Source organism: Poecilia mexicana, unplaced genomic scaffold (assembly GCF_051168715.1).
Source record: "Poecilia mexicana isolate PSO_F unplaced genomic scaffold, ASM5116871v1 scaffold_2, whole genome shotgun sequence".
Classification (NCBI taxonomy): Eukaryota; Metazoa; Chordata; class Actinopteri; order Cyprinodontiformes; family Poeciliidae; genus Poecilia; species Poecilia mexicana.
The window spans coordinates 25694466-25708842 of record NW_028263371.1 but is presented as its reverse complement, the minus strand read 5'-3'; the positions used below and the strand labels follow the sequence as shown (position 1 = coordinate 25708842).

The 14377-nt window shown below is 45.2% G+C and overlaps 1 protein-coding gene across 4 annotated transcripts; it reads right to left on the bottom strand.

Moving 5' to 3' along the window:
• Nucleotides 1-276: 276 nt before the first annotated feature.
• trim25l (tripartite motif containing 25, like) lies at nucleotides 277-13963 on the bottom strand. 4 transcript variants are annotated; one of them, XM_015003099.2, is made up of 16 exons: nucleotides 13870-13963; nucleotides 10143-10953; nucleotides 9174-9269; nucleotides 8724-8957; nucleotides 4005-4164; nucleotides 3577-3609; nucleotides 3453-3488; nucleotides 3282-3371; nucleotides 3162-3203; nucleotides 3021-3083; nucleotides 2227-2400; nucleotides 2025-2129; nucleotides 1863-1898; nucleotides 1720-1788; nucleotides 1533-1598; nucleotides 277-1045 (listed from the first exon to the last, which is right to left on the bottom strand). In XM_015003099.2, exons 2-16 carry the CDS (start codon nucleotides 10761-10763, stop codon nucleotides 471-473), a joined length of 2400 nt encoding a protein of 799 aa, XP_014858585.2. In that variant the 5' UTR covers nucleotides 10764-10953; nucleotides 13870-13963; the 3' UTR covers nucleotides 277-470. The 4 variants fall into 4 exon arrangements, with proteins under 4 accessions (XP_014858585.2, XP_014858586.2, XP_087869491.1 ...); XM_015003100.2 differs by having other exon boundaries at nucleotides 10143-10956; nucleotides 13870-13945; XM_088013365.1 differs by having other exon boundaries at nucleotides 277-1012; nucleotides 10143-11050; nucleotides 13870-13942.
• Nucleotides 13964-14377: the final 414 nt, after the last annotated feature.

The following is a 14377-nucleotide window of genomic DNA, read 5'->3' as shown; positions in this document are numbered from 1 at the left end:
TTAAAATGAGGTCGATAGGTTTAATTTATCGTGCGATTAACTGATTTATCGTTTATCGTGACAGGCCTAGTGTAAAGGCGTTTGTTTTTACAACTGGTAGCAGCTGATTAACATCTCAAAAGCTAAAAAAAAATACTTGAACTATGACCCCAAATCCCAGAGGAGTTGAAAAGAAAGCTTCATGGGTAATGGCCTAGTCAAAGTACAGTTGAGAATCTGTGGCCAGGCTTCTTCACTGAAGAGACGCACCCCAAATGACTTCAGCGGACTCCAAGGGACTGAATACAAATGCATTTTATTTGTAAAATTTGATTTAAACGTTTCAATTTTGCACCAACTTGTGTTCATCCATACATTAAATTTTAAAGAAAACAGGGTGAAGGGGATGGGGGCTGCATTTGAATCCTTACAACTAGACTCTAGATAGTTTTACCTCTCGGTTTAATCGTTCAGTGCTCCGACCTGCTGCCTCACAGCGGACAGATCTTAATGCTGTCGGAGCTGGATGAGAACTGCCCCAGGGCGAAGTCCAGACCCACCCCGACCCCGCACCCCACTCCGAACGTCGCATAAATGGGCTGGGTGAAGTTAGCCCTGAAGCTGTGGAGGTGCATCATGTTGTCCGCCACGCTGTAGAACGACAGCATCCCCGCCGACAGGTCGGCGTAGACACCCAGGCGGGGTGAGTAGGTGACGGGGATGTCCCTCTTCTCGTTGGCGTGCATGGCCGAGCAGCAGGTGTCGGACAGCTCCAACGTCCAGGACTGGGCGTTGTAGCCGAGGCCGGACCGGGCGTCATTGCCTTTCCTACTCAGCGAGCCGTAGGCCACGCCAACTGAAGAGCCCCGCCCCCTCCACTCCACCTCCCAGTAGGAGCGCTGGGCCTGCAGTGGGCTCTGGCACATCACCTGGGTCCAGCCGTCGAAGCGCTGGGGCGTGTCGGCGTACGGCTGCGTAGGACCCTGCAGGGTCGCCTTGGTGTTGCCTTCGGAGAGTACCAAGCGCTTGTGAGCTGTGTAGGGGTCAAGGGTCAGGATCACAGAATCTAGACGAGAGTTCACCAATTAAAGAGAAATACTTTAAAAGCATTATTATGCGTTTACAGGCGTGTGGTGGCATTTTATATCACAAGAACAGTTATTATAAAAATGCTATAAATATCAAATATAAAACTGGGCCTCTGTCTCTAAGAAACGTCTGCTCTTTCGGCCTTCAGGAAGTGGTCGCAACATGGCTCCTCTATTAACCAGTGTTTCACTGAGAAGATGTTACGCCTGGTGTTTGCTAATTGCTGCTGGCTAGTCTGAAGGAGCCGAGTGTGGGAGGAGCTACATCTCAAAGGCGGGGCTGGATCCAACCAGGAGTTTTGCATAGCTGAATAGTTTCCATGGAGACTAATGGATTTATCAAACATACATGAAAGAATCAATGGAAAATTCCAGCTATGTTTTTGATGATGTAAAGCTCAAAAAAGAAGATTTTACATAATACTGCCCCTTTAAACAAAATGTAGCTTCATATCTTTCACTCACACTGGAGAAACTCCTCTCTGGATCTCGGTTCTGGTGCCTGGATGGTGTCGAGGTTGATTTCTCTCACTGGAAAAATTAGCAGTATGTCAATGAGTGAGCAGATCTTACAGTTTAGTTATTATTGCAACACATAGTATCAGATATATTAATAGATATATTATAATAAAGAGGTAACGGTGTTGCTCACATGCAGGAAAAGCTGGAGCTTGAGTCATGGCGTTCGGCAGAGGCGTGTCCAAGAACAGACCTGGGTTAACTGTCCAATGAGAAGCCACGATTAAACCTCTAAACTATGAGAAGTTTACCAGGGATGAAGAGCAGCCATCTTACTCTCTGTTGGTGTTTCTAACAGATCCGCCATCCCGCCTGTTGGACCAAAGAATTAAAAATGAAAACTTCTCCCTTGTGTTCAGCTTTAACCAAACTAACTGTTTTGTTTTCTGAAATGAGCAGATTGATCAAACACTGATGGGGAAAGCGTTCGGGTCTTACCAGGGTTTCCTCCTGCGGCTGCGATGTTATTAACCGGGGTGGCCTGGTTGGCGCCTCGTCGGTGTGAGCGAAACAGGCTGGTGATCGACGCCATCCTGCTGAACGCTGCATAAAAACAGGAATGTTTACTTACTCTTTATAGCTGCTGCAATGTTCAACTTCTGCCACATGGTGGCGACAAAATGCAACAATATGATTATACCGCCAGATGAAGCAGGAGCTGGAGAAGGAGCAGGAACTGGAGTGGGAGTCAGAGTGGCTGGGATTGGAGTCGGAGTCATAGCTGCAGGAGGGGCAACCGGGTTTTGACTAGACCTGCTCCAGAGAGACGGGCCCCCTCTGCGGCTGGGGGTGGGGCTGGGGTTAGATTCTCGTTCTGTTGGGATGGAGATATGCATGTTTCCACAGCTTTGAACTTTTAGTCTATGATGTTAGGATTATATGTGAAAGGCAGAAAGTAGTGAAGAAGTTTGAAGGGGAAGAAAAATTAGTTTGTTTTTTAAATAAAAATTTGAAAAGACATTTCTAGCTGAAGCTCCATGAACATAATTTCTAAAGGGGATGTACACTCCAAATCAAGTTATGTTACCTTCAATTGCTATAAAAATACTTCGTATATATATATATATTTATATATATATATATACATAAAATGACTTAAAAGAAATTTGACTTTGTAGCTTAATGCCTTGAAATTGGGCCTCTGTGCCTCTGAAGCTCCTGCTCTTTCTGCCTTCAGGAAGTCATCACATTTCTCTTAACCATTTAAAAACGTTTGTCATTTTTTGTCTGAAGGAGCTGAGTGGAGGAGTTGTGGGAGAGGGATGAAAACACTCCAGGTATGTTTTTGATGAGGAAATTTAACATAATAAATTAGATATAGGTTTGGACTAGGCCATTCTTTGCATGTATTAATGGTTTCAGTCCCGTTTGAGCACGTCATGACCTCCAGCTGGAAGTGAGGAGATTTTTAAACCCCAGCCGGCGCCCGCTTACCGGCCTCTCTCTCCTCTCGTCTCTGTCTGTTCCCCATTCTGGGTGAGTTTGTGCTTCCTCTGTCTGCAACCATTTTGAAAACATGTTAATGCGTTTCTGCTGACGGCATGAAATTCAAAAGCATTCTTTTTAAAATCTCACCTCGAGGTGCGTCCCTGCTCCTCACGTCGGCACCTCTGAGTGCTGTTGGACATAAGAACCGCTCACCACCATGTTTGACTGAAATCCTTTCAAATTAAGGTTCTTAAAAGCGTGGCGTACCTGGTCCTTGTCGGTCTGTACTTCGGACATCCAGTGTAATGGTTGAAGTCGGGGTACGGTTGTCGGTGTTTTTACTCAGCCCAGAAAACACTGGAAAGCGGAGAAAAAACACCCGTCAGGTTTATGAAAATATTTTCTGAAGAGTTCATTAGAAGTCAGAAGAAAACTCACAATCACGAATCCCTTTTTTCCCTCCCAACCGGCTGGCTGAAAAAGATCAGAAACCGTCACTGTTAGGTTAAAAAAAAGCTAAAAATGTTCTGTGATGGCAAAAAGATCAACGCTCTGTACTTACAGTTTCCCAAAGTGAACAGTTTGGTTTCATTGACTGAAAGAGACCAGATGAAACGGTTATGACTTGAAAGAAAAGGACAAACCTGCACTGCAAAAACAAAATCTTACCAAGTATGTTTGATCCAGTTTTTAGTCCACTTGAAGTAAGACAAAACTAACTTACAAGTAACTTTTCAGCAAGAATTATGAGCTTGTTTCCTTAATATTGGTATAAAAAAGTACTTATTCCACTGGCAGATTATTTAATTTATAACATTTTTTCCACATTATAAGTTAGAAAATCTGGAATGTTAAGGCATTGTTTACTTAAAACAAGCTCAAACTTGTTGCTGAAAAGTTAATTGTGTCTTATTTCAAGTCTAAGATATTTGCAGTAGAAATGGACAAAAACATTTGCTATTTTTTTGTGGAGAGGTTCTTCTGACAGACCTTGCTTGTTGATCTTCCCCAGCTCCTGATTGCACAGATCCTCCACTCGGTCCCTAAGGGCCAGCACTGCTTCTCGAACGGGTTCAAAGGTCGCACTGTGATTGACTTGCACGGCCGGCAGGTCGCCGCATTCCAGGGGACTGCTCATGGTGTCGCACGTCTGAGGATAAGTAAACGGCTTTAGAGGAAGTCTGACGACAATCAACACTAATGGAAATGTTTTCTCTCATGTTAAGAAACTTCAAGACCAAATTCACAATAAATGCCATCTCAAGGCACTTTACAAAGAAAACCATTTAAATTTAATCAAACATATATTCAAAATTATTCTAGTTATGAAGCCTTGCCAAAAGTTCAATCTGGAAGGCTCTTTAGCCTCACCTGCCTCATCATTCAGAGCCTCTTTTTCTAGTTGAAATTTATTGGCGGTTGGCAAGAAACATTAGGTAAGCATTAACGCCACATTCAGCGCCTCCTCTTCACCCTGGACCTATCAACAGTGGATCAAGCCTCGCTTCAGCCAATCATCGTTCGAGCTCCAGTTGAAAATGACCTCTCGGCCACGGCCTCCTCCACTTACCAGCTGCGATTGTTTGGAACGTACTCTCCATGTCCGACTTCAAGTCAGATTCCCCTCCCGGCTCTCCGGCTGCCTCCCTCCAGGTTCCAGCCGGCCCTACCTTCCCTCCCATCCGCCGCAGCGCTCGCCTTGCTTCACGCCCGGATCCCTCGTCTCCTGCTTCCATCCTCAGGTTGAAAGGCATCTCCCTTATCCCTGGCCTCCGTTCTCCACAAATCGCTTCTCTGGCCAGCTTCCTGTCTTCCCAGGACTCTTCTCCGCCCCTCCTTCCTCCCACTCCCCCGCATCCTCAGGTTAGTGAGAAGAGAACCCGCAAGTCCGTTGCTCCGCCACCAAGCGACACAGAAGCTGACCCTCCTCCTCCCAGTCGACTCAGCACGTTCAAGCTCCTTCTCTTCATCCCACCCCGGTCCTTACCCCTCATGCTCCGGATCCATCCCAGGGAATTCCCGGTCCTTCCTCTCACCTTTGCTCCCCTCCTCCCCCTAGTTCTCCCTCTCCCTCGGCGCAGACACATGCCCTCGCTTCTACGCTCACCGCTTCAGTGGACTCTCTTCAGCGCCCCATCACCTCGCTTTCTGCTCTCCTGCTCCAAAACACTGCCGGCTTCGCCTCCACGTCATCAGCTCCCACCACTGCCGCTTTCATCACTCAACACGGCCTCCAACTTCCCTCCAACGGGCAAAGTTTTCACCCTTGCCCGTCCTGCCCCCCCTATCGGTAAGCCTATCTCTCCTCTTTCGCCCTCATCCTTCATTCAATCAGCTTATTAATTTTTCTCCTCCCCCCTTCCCTTTGATATCAGGCTCCACATATACGCCCGTTTATTCTAATGTCTCTCCCGGCTCCGTTCAAAGGTACTTCAGGGGCAGTACGTAAATTTGGCTTCCATTCTTCTGCCTTCCTCTGAAGATGACCAGGGCGTCTCTTCATCAGAACAATTCACGGCCATTCTAAAAACTTCTGATCCCCGCCTCTCCAAGGACCTTTCTGTAGGCCAATTCGTAGCCGCCTTCAGTATTTACAGGGACGTTATTTGTTCTGTTTACCCCGACCGTCGAGTGGAACTAGATGCTTATCTTGCTCTCATTGCCGACCTCCACATTCAATACGGCAGGTCGCTATTTTATCAATACCATAAAGCCTTTGCCACCAAAGCAGCCGCAGTTCTCTCCCATTCTGGGCAGAGTCTCAATTGGTCCATTCTAGATATGGAAATCCTCATAATGCTTATCCAAGCAGTCGCTTGCCATCTATGCGGCACCTCTGGTCACCAAAGCACTTTCTGTCCATCTCTCCCCTTCAAATCCAGCTCCGACGCCGCCGCTCCTCCGCACTCTCTTCTTAGTCTCGCCCCTCAGATCGCCACGGGAGGAGAGTTCAGGTATTTAATAAGATGCCTATTTGTAATAACTTTAATGAAAAAGTTTGTTCATGCCCTTCTTGCGCTTTCCTTCATTTGTGTAGCCTCTGCAGAGAAGCTCATCCGAAGTCAGTCTGCCCCTGCCGCCCATTTCCCAACAGAAACCGTCAAGGTTTCAAGAATTAGTTTTCTGTCACCTCTCCACTCCTATCATTGTCCCTGTATTAGCATCCTTTCTTCAATCCCACCCCAATCACTCTTTTGTTAATTTCCTCATCTCCGGTCTCTCTCAGGGCTTTCTGATTGGCGTTCCTCAGTTCCCCGTTTCCTCCCTCACTATTCCCAACCTTCAATCCGCGATTCACGAACTGGCAGTCGTCTCTCAGCTTCTTCAGAAAGAAGTGTCCAAAGGTTATGTTATCGGCCCTTTCAGATCTCCCCAATTTCCCCTTTACCGTATCAACCCCCCCCCAGAATCGCTACTCGTAAATATTCAGGAAAAAAAACACCTGATCTTAGACTTATTCGCCCCTCACTCCAGTCCTCATTCTAGCGTTAATAGTCTTATCCCAAAGCCGCCTTTTTCTCTTTTCTACGCCACGGTCGACCATGCTATTTCGCTCATTAAAACCACTGGATGGGGTGCCTGGTTGGCTAAAGCCGATATTACAGAAGCGTTTAAAATCATGCCCGTGCATCCTTCCCAGTGGCACCTGCTGGGAGCCAGATGGGCTCCCAGCATTTTTTTCGTACGCCTCACGTTTGGATGCAGGAGCAGCCCTCATCTTTTCAACACATTGTCAGAAGCTCTCTGCTGGATCCTCAATGTTTTTAGACTCCCCTCCGTGCTGCATCTCCTCGATTTCCTGCTCATCGATTCGCCCCCTCCTCCCTTAGCTCAATATCGTCTTCAATTCCAGATCTTCCGTAATCTCTGCCCGTCAGCCAACCCTTTCCCAACTCTAGTGCCTTCCCAAGAGAGCCTCCCTCTGGATTAGTTCCCCTGTCTCTTTTTCCTCTGTTGCAGTCCGCCAGATCCCATATTAAGAATGGCCTAGCTCCCTCCACTTTTAAATCCTATTCTTTCGCCTGGTCCAAGTTCGTCAAATCCTGCTCCTTTCACAGGGTCTCCTGTTGCCCGTTTCTGTTAGCACTGTCCTGGCTTTTGTCACTTACTGCTTCGAGAACCTCCAATATTCGTAGCCTCCTAGTTGGCGTCAATTTCTTCTCACAGCTTCACCAGCCCGTCCCTTCTCAAAGCCTTTTCTCTAACCACGCTGTGAAGCTACTTTTGAGGGGTATAAATAAATGGCAACCTACCCTCCCAGATAAGCACACTCCTATTACTCTCCTTATCTTAAATCTCTCCTTTCAAGCTTGTTTCTTTTAGCTTTCTACGGCCTCCTTAGCCTGGGCGAATTCACCACCCCTGAAAACCCTTTCGTCCCTTCTAGGGATCTGGCAGTCTCCGACCTCAAGTTTCACCCTGATTTTTACAGCTTATCCCTCAACATTCCAAGGCTAAAGGCGCGTGTACTATCGCCGTAGCTCGTATCAACGACCCGTTCTGTCCCTTTTGTGCTATGTTCAAGTTTGGTCTTTCAAGATGCAAGTTAAACCCATCTGGGCCCCTGTTCATCACTCCCGAGGGCTACCCCATGTCCACCACCTGGTTCGTTAAGCACCTGAGGCTACCGTCCAGTCAGTTCTCAGGTCACTCCTTTAGAATAGGGGCTGCCACGTCTGTAGCTGCACAGAGCATTCCCGCAACAACCCTTCAACAGCTTGGACGGTGGTCCTCCTCAGCAGTTACTGCATATATTCGTCCAGACCTCGCCTCTGTATTCGCAGCTCAACGTTCTCTCAGTGCCTAGGTAAGCACTGCACATTAACTGGCTTTGATCCACCAGCTACCTCTCATCCAACGCCTTGCGACGTCCCTTGTTGGCCCCTATCTATCCTACTCCTTATTGTTCTTAGGTAACCTCTTCCTCACATCTCCTGTCTGTCACTTCTCCGTTTCGTCACCTCCTATACTAAAAAAAAAAAAAAGATTAAAAAAATTTTCTTCCTGCATGTATCTCTCATACCCGGGTCCGGCCCCAGCCTCAGCCCTCACTTTGGGGGATTACATTCCTATGCAGCATCAGGAATGTTTATCAAGCTCATCGAAGTTCCAGCTCGACATCCCCGGCCGGGTCCTAAATGCCAAAGGACTTTAATGTTTGTCACTAAACTTTCTTTAATCGCTTTCTTTCTCTGTCTGAGTCTCTCCAGATTGAAGTCTAACTGTACTGTATGCTCAATTATCAAACTAGTTTAAAATGTTTTTACCTATGGAACCACAGCAGGTTGCGTCATATCAGTGTTATATTTTAATAATCAATATGTTTCATCACATGTTCTTAGATCATATTGCGTTGAAATTTTTGCATTAACTAAGGGAAAAAAATATGATTTTCACATAATGTTATCACACTGTTAGAATGTCATGTCAGCTCTGCCCTACTGTTAGCATTTTATTATAAAATCATCTTAAATTTGTCGTATTAATCTGTGCATTTGTGGTTTTCTTTTTGTGTGTGTCCCATTTTATTTTTCTAATATATTTGTTTTTTTTCCCTCATAAAAATGATAGCCTTTTTAAGTTGTAACTGATTGAAAAAATAAAACTAAAGAAAGAATCAGAGTCAGCTGATTTGGAAATATTTGCGTAAACCGCATCTGGAAAGGTTCTGACCCGCTACAGACACCTCTCTTCATGACTGATCCGTACCTGCAGGTAGTAGATGTTGTCCGCGCAGTCCGCCAGGTCCTTCATTTCCGTGTCCCTCTTCCTCCGCTCCCTGATCTCGGCCTCCAGGTTGTCGGCAACCTCCTGGGCCTGGTTCATCTTCCCAAGGCTGGCCTGGTCCAGCACCTCCTCCAGCAGCTCCTGCAGACGCTCCACGGAGCGCAGCAGCTCACCCAGAATATTCTCCGTCTCGTCGTGCACCCTGTCCGCAGAGCGCTGTTGCCAAGATTGGAGACCCACTCACCAATTAGCTCTCGTTTTATCCAGACAGTAAAACGTGGTAATTAAATGTTGAATTATGGTAAATTGACGGTGGATCAACCAAACAACATTGAAAAGGTGTTTAAATGGATTCAATTTCTGTCCAACCACATTTTAACGTTGGGTACTTTTTCATTCTGGATACTAAATTTATTTTGCAGTTCCACCAACCTTCACTCCTTCCATCATCTTCTTCATATCCTTCAGCTCCTGCTCCCTGCGTTTCAGCTTCTGCTGGTTGTCTGCTTGGATGTCTGACAGCAGCTTCTGCACAGGGATGAAACAGTGTGAAAAACAGGACGAGCAGAAGGAAGCGGCTGGGTACAGTAGTGGCTAGGAGGAGCGGTGTAATGGGACAGGAATGCTGTTAGGAATGCATTCAGCTTGGCTTTAGTCATTACCCAACAAAAGGTGCAGAGGAAGGACACGTCAGGCAGAAAGCCGTTAGATACAACAATAAGCGCCTCGCAGGAGGGTGGATTCTGGAGTTTTACTCCCACAATGACTTGTAAAAGTATTAATATACCTTGAAGTTTTAACATCGTGACCTTCGTTGTGTTTATTGAGACAGACCAACAAAAAGTTGTACAAAGTGTTGAAGAAAAGAGAGCATGATGACAATGAAAGGAGTTAAAGTTCAGATTTTAGTCATCTGCAAGATGAGATCAGTACTGAACCTTTTGGGCCACATCCAAAATGCTAGAACATTAGAATCGTACTGTTGGGATGTTTCTCTTTAGCAGGAACAAGGAAGCTGGTCAGAGTTGATGTGAAGATTGATAAAGCTAAATAAGGGACAGTACAGGAAGAAAACCTGTTGGAGGACATTGAAGACTTGAGTCTTTGTCTGAGGTTCACCTTCAACTAAACAGCCAATACAGCCAAAGCTCTAGGTTCAGATCAAACTATGTTGAGTTAGAATGGCCTAGTTTAACTGGGAATCAGTGGCAAGACTTCATCCAATGTCACGAAGCTTGAGCTATTCCTGCAAGGGAAATTGTATTGACTCAAGACACTACTTTATGTTGGTCTCTCACAAAATCTCAACAAAATGCCCTTAAGTCTTTGGTTGCAACTTGACAAAATGTGAAAAATACAGAGTTTGAGAATAGTTTCCCTCAGAAATGTTTTTTTACGCACCTGTCTCTCCTGCCGCTCAGCCTTGGTGGACACACACTCGTGGTCTTTGTGCTGATTGCTGGTGCACAGCCAGCAGACAAACATCTTGCACTGGCGACAGAAGAACTCCTGCAGGTACTTGTGCTGGGTGCAGATCTTTTCCGCCAGATTGCTGGTCGGTGGGATGAGCTCATGCTGCTTGAGAGACTTCTTGGTCTGGTGAGGCTTCAGGTGGGTCTCGCAGAAGGAGCTCATGCATGCCAAGCAGCTCTTCACGGCGGCACGCTGCTCCCCTTTGCACATGTCGCACAGAACAGCTCCGGTGGACAGCCTGGACTTGGATCTAGAGGACAACCCACGAGCGCTTCGGATAGAGTCTCGAACTTCTGATGTGAGGGCCCCTTTGCGGAGCTGCTCCACAGCCTCGGCCAGCATGGTGTTTCTGGACAAGGGCGGCTTGGGGCAGAAGGTCTGGCGGCACTGGGGGCAGCTGTAAATCCCTTTGGGGTCATCCTTGCTCCAGAAGTCTCTGATGCAGGCCATGCAGTAGCTGTGTCCACAGGGTATGGTGACCGGATCATTGGGGAGATCAAGACACACGGGGCAGTTGAACTGCTCCTCCGTCCACAGCTTCCCACTCATTGTGATTTGTCCAAATACAAAGAAAGCCCAGAGATGTTTAGCTGAGAGTCCTCAAGATTAAAGGTTGTGCGCAGTCCAGATTCTCAGGAGGAAAATGTTGAGTCTCAGGTGAGAGAAAGCAAAAAGAAGAGATGGGTGGGGCCAGACTCACCAGGCAGGTCTAGCTGGGGAAACGGGTGTCGGCAGAAAACTGCTGAATGAACAGAAGGTAAAGGTGCGAGTGTCTGGTCATTGTCCTGTTCATGTGATGCAGGACTACAGGAAACATTCTGATTTAGGTTTCTTTCCTGGTCACATGAGTGAAGATTCAGATAGTAGAGATATAATTAGGGAGAGTTAAAAGGAAAAAGTCTTGGCTCTTCAAACAGTGAATCACTAAAAGAGCAGTTACTTTAAGGAAAATCACAGCAACACCCTAAAGAATGGTAAAATGAGTCAGTCATGCTGGTTTGGCTGCTGAAGTATTCATTCCCTTAATTTACTTAGGTTTTTTATTTTTTTTATCACAACTGTTTCAGAAAATCCAATAAAGTACATACAAAGATGCTAATATTAACTTCTTGCTGTGTGTAGCAAGTTAATGATGGATCAGAGTTAGCAAATAATCATAGCCTGTAGGCTGTCAGTTTGTGTCCTTTAGCTCAAGCAAGCTTAGGTTAGATAACACAACAATGATCTAAAACTCCACCTCTGAATATATCTGAAATAAAAAGTTACAAATTAAAATCTAGGATTTTAGCCTAGTCGAAGTCTAGGGTTATATTTATTACTGTAAATGCGTAATGACAATTTGTTGTTGTTGGGTAGAGTAACTAGTTAGAATCATATGTTTTTATTTAGTACTGCTAACATTTGGGGTCAGTGGCTAGGCTAATCCTAGTTAGCCTAGCCTAGCTAATGGTAGCATAAGCTAGGCTAGGCTAACGCCAGTTAGCCCTTGTGTTTTCATCACCATGCCACAGCTAACATTTTAAATTACTCTGAAGCAGAAGCACTTCTAAGCTAGCAGAAAACTAGCTACCAGCTAATCCAGGGTTTATTTCATTTTATTTTCAGAAATAAAAGCCTTACCATGAAACAGCTTTATTATGAATCTTGTACAATTTAATTCTGGAAACCAAATCAGTCTCATTAACCTAATTTATGCAAAATGATTCAGAATTACATTTTCTTTCAAGTAATGTTTGAATATTATAAGAGAGAATTAAATTTTTCCTCACAATTTGTAGTGATTTTTGACACCAGAATCATAAACCTTTGAGTAATGAGAGCTGTGTTGTTTTGTTATTTGACATAAAAACGTTTTTTTAGCATAAAAACATAATGAACAAACAATCTACAAGTGCCATGTAGTGCTCTGTTCCTGTGGGAGAAAACTCAACCCTTTGTGCAACACTTGGCTTTATCAAATCCTAAATCCCACAATGGTGTCACTTTATTTTGCTTAATCACAGTAATGTTTGTCAGAGCAGGTTTTGCATTTTTATTATAATGAAGTGTAGGTGAAGTGTTTACATTTTCAATGTTGCATTACCATAAAAAAATGTTTCAAGGCCTGCGGTTGCTGTAGATAAGAGGTTTTGGATTATCTACTACCAAATGCTGTGAATAGAGATCTGTTTGAATTGGTCAGCTAAAAGAAACTAGACGAAGGAGATGACATCATGTGTGACAACAAGATCACAGTAAAACAGATGCACCAATATTATGAAGAAAAGACAAAATTGTTCACTAATATTAACAGTTAGCATTGGCTTTTCCAACAGGCCGGATCAAAAAGAGCAAGTGTGATCGTTCCGGTTTTGTGACTGATGGAGTAAGACGTGTTGGAGGGAGCTCCTGCAAATTGTTTTTTCTATAAGGTGCATTTGAGCTTTTTCGTGTACTTTGCCTGTCCTCTAAATTTTATAACGACTCTAATACAGCTCAGGATGCCTCTAAAGCCCAAAAATACGAACAACTCGACAACTACGGCGACGAGGCCTGATCTCCCGCCCGAATCCCCGTCTCGGCTTGCCGAGACCGATCCACCGCGGGGCTCGGCTAGTAGGCGACCGCCTTCGGAAGAAACTTATACATCTCAGAACGTATATTCCCCGGACTTTAATGTTGAGCTCTTCAATGCACTTCGTGAAGAGATGGTGGGCATTTCAAGACTGAATTGGAGACGGCGTTGACTAACAATCTGACCCAGATTAAGTCGGAGCTGCACGGCGTGAAGACCGAGCTAAGTGCTAGCATTGCGGCTATCAGGTCGGAGGTGGATGCATTAAGGGTGACTGTCGCAGACATGGATGGACCGCTGTCTTCATGCACTGATGATGTGGTCTCACTCGAGAGCAGGTCCTCGCTCATGACAGTAAATGTGAGGACTTGGAGTCAAGATCTCGGCGTAATAACATTAGAATCATAGGACTACCGGAGGAGCGTAACCCAGTCAGCGCAGACACTAAAGATGCCTTCGGCCTGGAGAAGGAGCCGGTTGTGGACCGGGCGCACCGATCTCTACAGGCCAAGGCGAAAGTTGTGTGAAACTGACACCCCACCCACGTCAAAAAAATCCAGTTTATAGTCTGAATGGTTAGTGCTCCGTTTGTGCCGTTAAAAGTTTCGTTTGTGCAGTTTTGGTTTCGGAGATATTAAAAATTATTTTTTAGGTCATCCAGAGTTCATCATCCCCCTTTATTGCTCCAAACAAACCAAAGTGGGCTACTTCGTTAGTGCTCCGTTTGTGCCGCACAAACGTTTGTGCAACTTTCGTTTTTGAGATATTAAAAGCTATAATTTTGGCCGATGACGTCATCAGCCGCCCCCATTTTGCTCCAAACACCAAAATTTTTTGCTTTACCGCTGTTAAGTCGCCTCCAACAACTGCTATGTAGTGTGAACCACAATGTCAACCAAGGATTATATTATACAAATTACTAAACCTGATTTTACTTTATTTGGTGCTTTCAGAGTTTAAGATTCAGTCGATCACATTCACCCATTACGGTGAATTTTACTATAACTGTATTGATTATGCCACAACTTATACTGTAGTCCCTTTTCTACAAAAATATACAACCTCAATTGCATTAAAAACGACACCGAAAACAAGACTTACGTGACAGGAATGTGCTGGAAGACAACCAACGAAGAACTAAAACAGAAAGTACAGCCTGCAGCAGGTGAAATTAATTGTCCCCTAATTGGGTGAATGTGATCGGCTGCCGGGTGAGCTGCCCCGTCCCATAATAGCTCGTTTACATTATTACGCGGACTGCGCCGATATTTTACGACGTGCCAGAGCCCAGTAGCGGGTAAAAGTTGGAAGTGATAGCTTTTACCTCTATGATCGCTAGGCGCCACCTTCTCTGTAACTGGAAATCGACTAGAGCTCCATCCAGCACAATGTGGATAAATGAGGTCATGTCCTTTTTTAAAGTTGAGAAAATTAGATATACAAAAACTGGAAACTTGAGCAAATTCTACTCTAAATGGCAACCATTTATTGAGTTTGTTGCTTCAATGTAGAAATGTAACACCCCCCCCCCCCTCGCCGCACACCCAGCTTTCCTTCTTTCCCTTTATTTTTCTTTTCTTTTCAGAGGTGTACGTGTGTTTAGGTATAT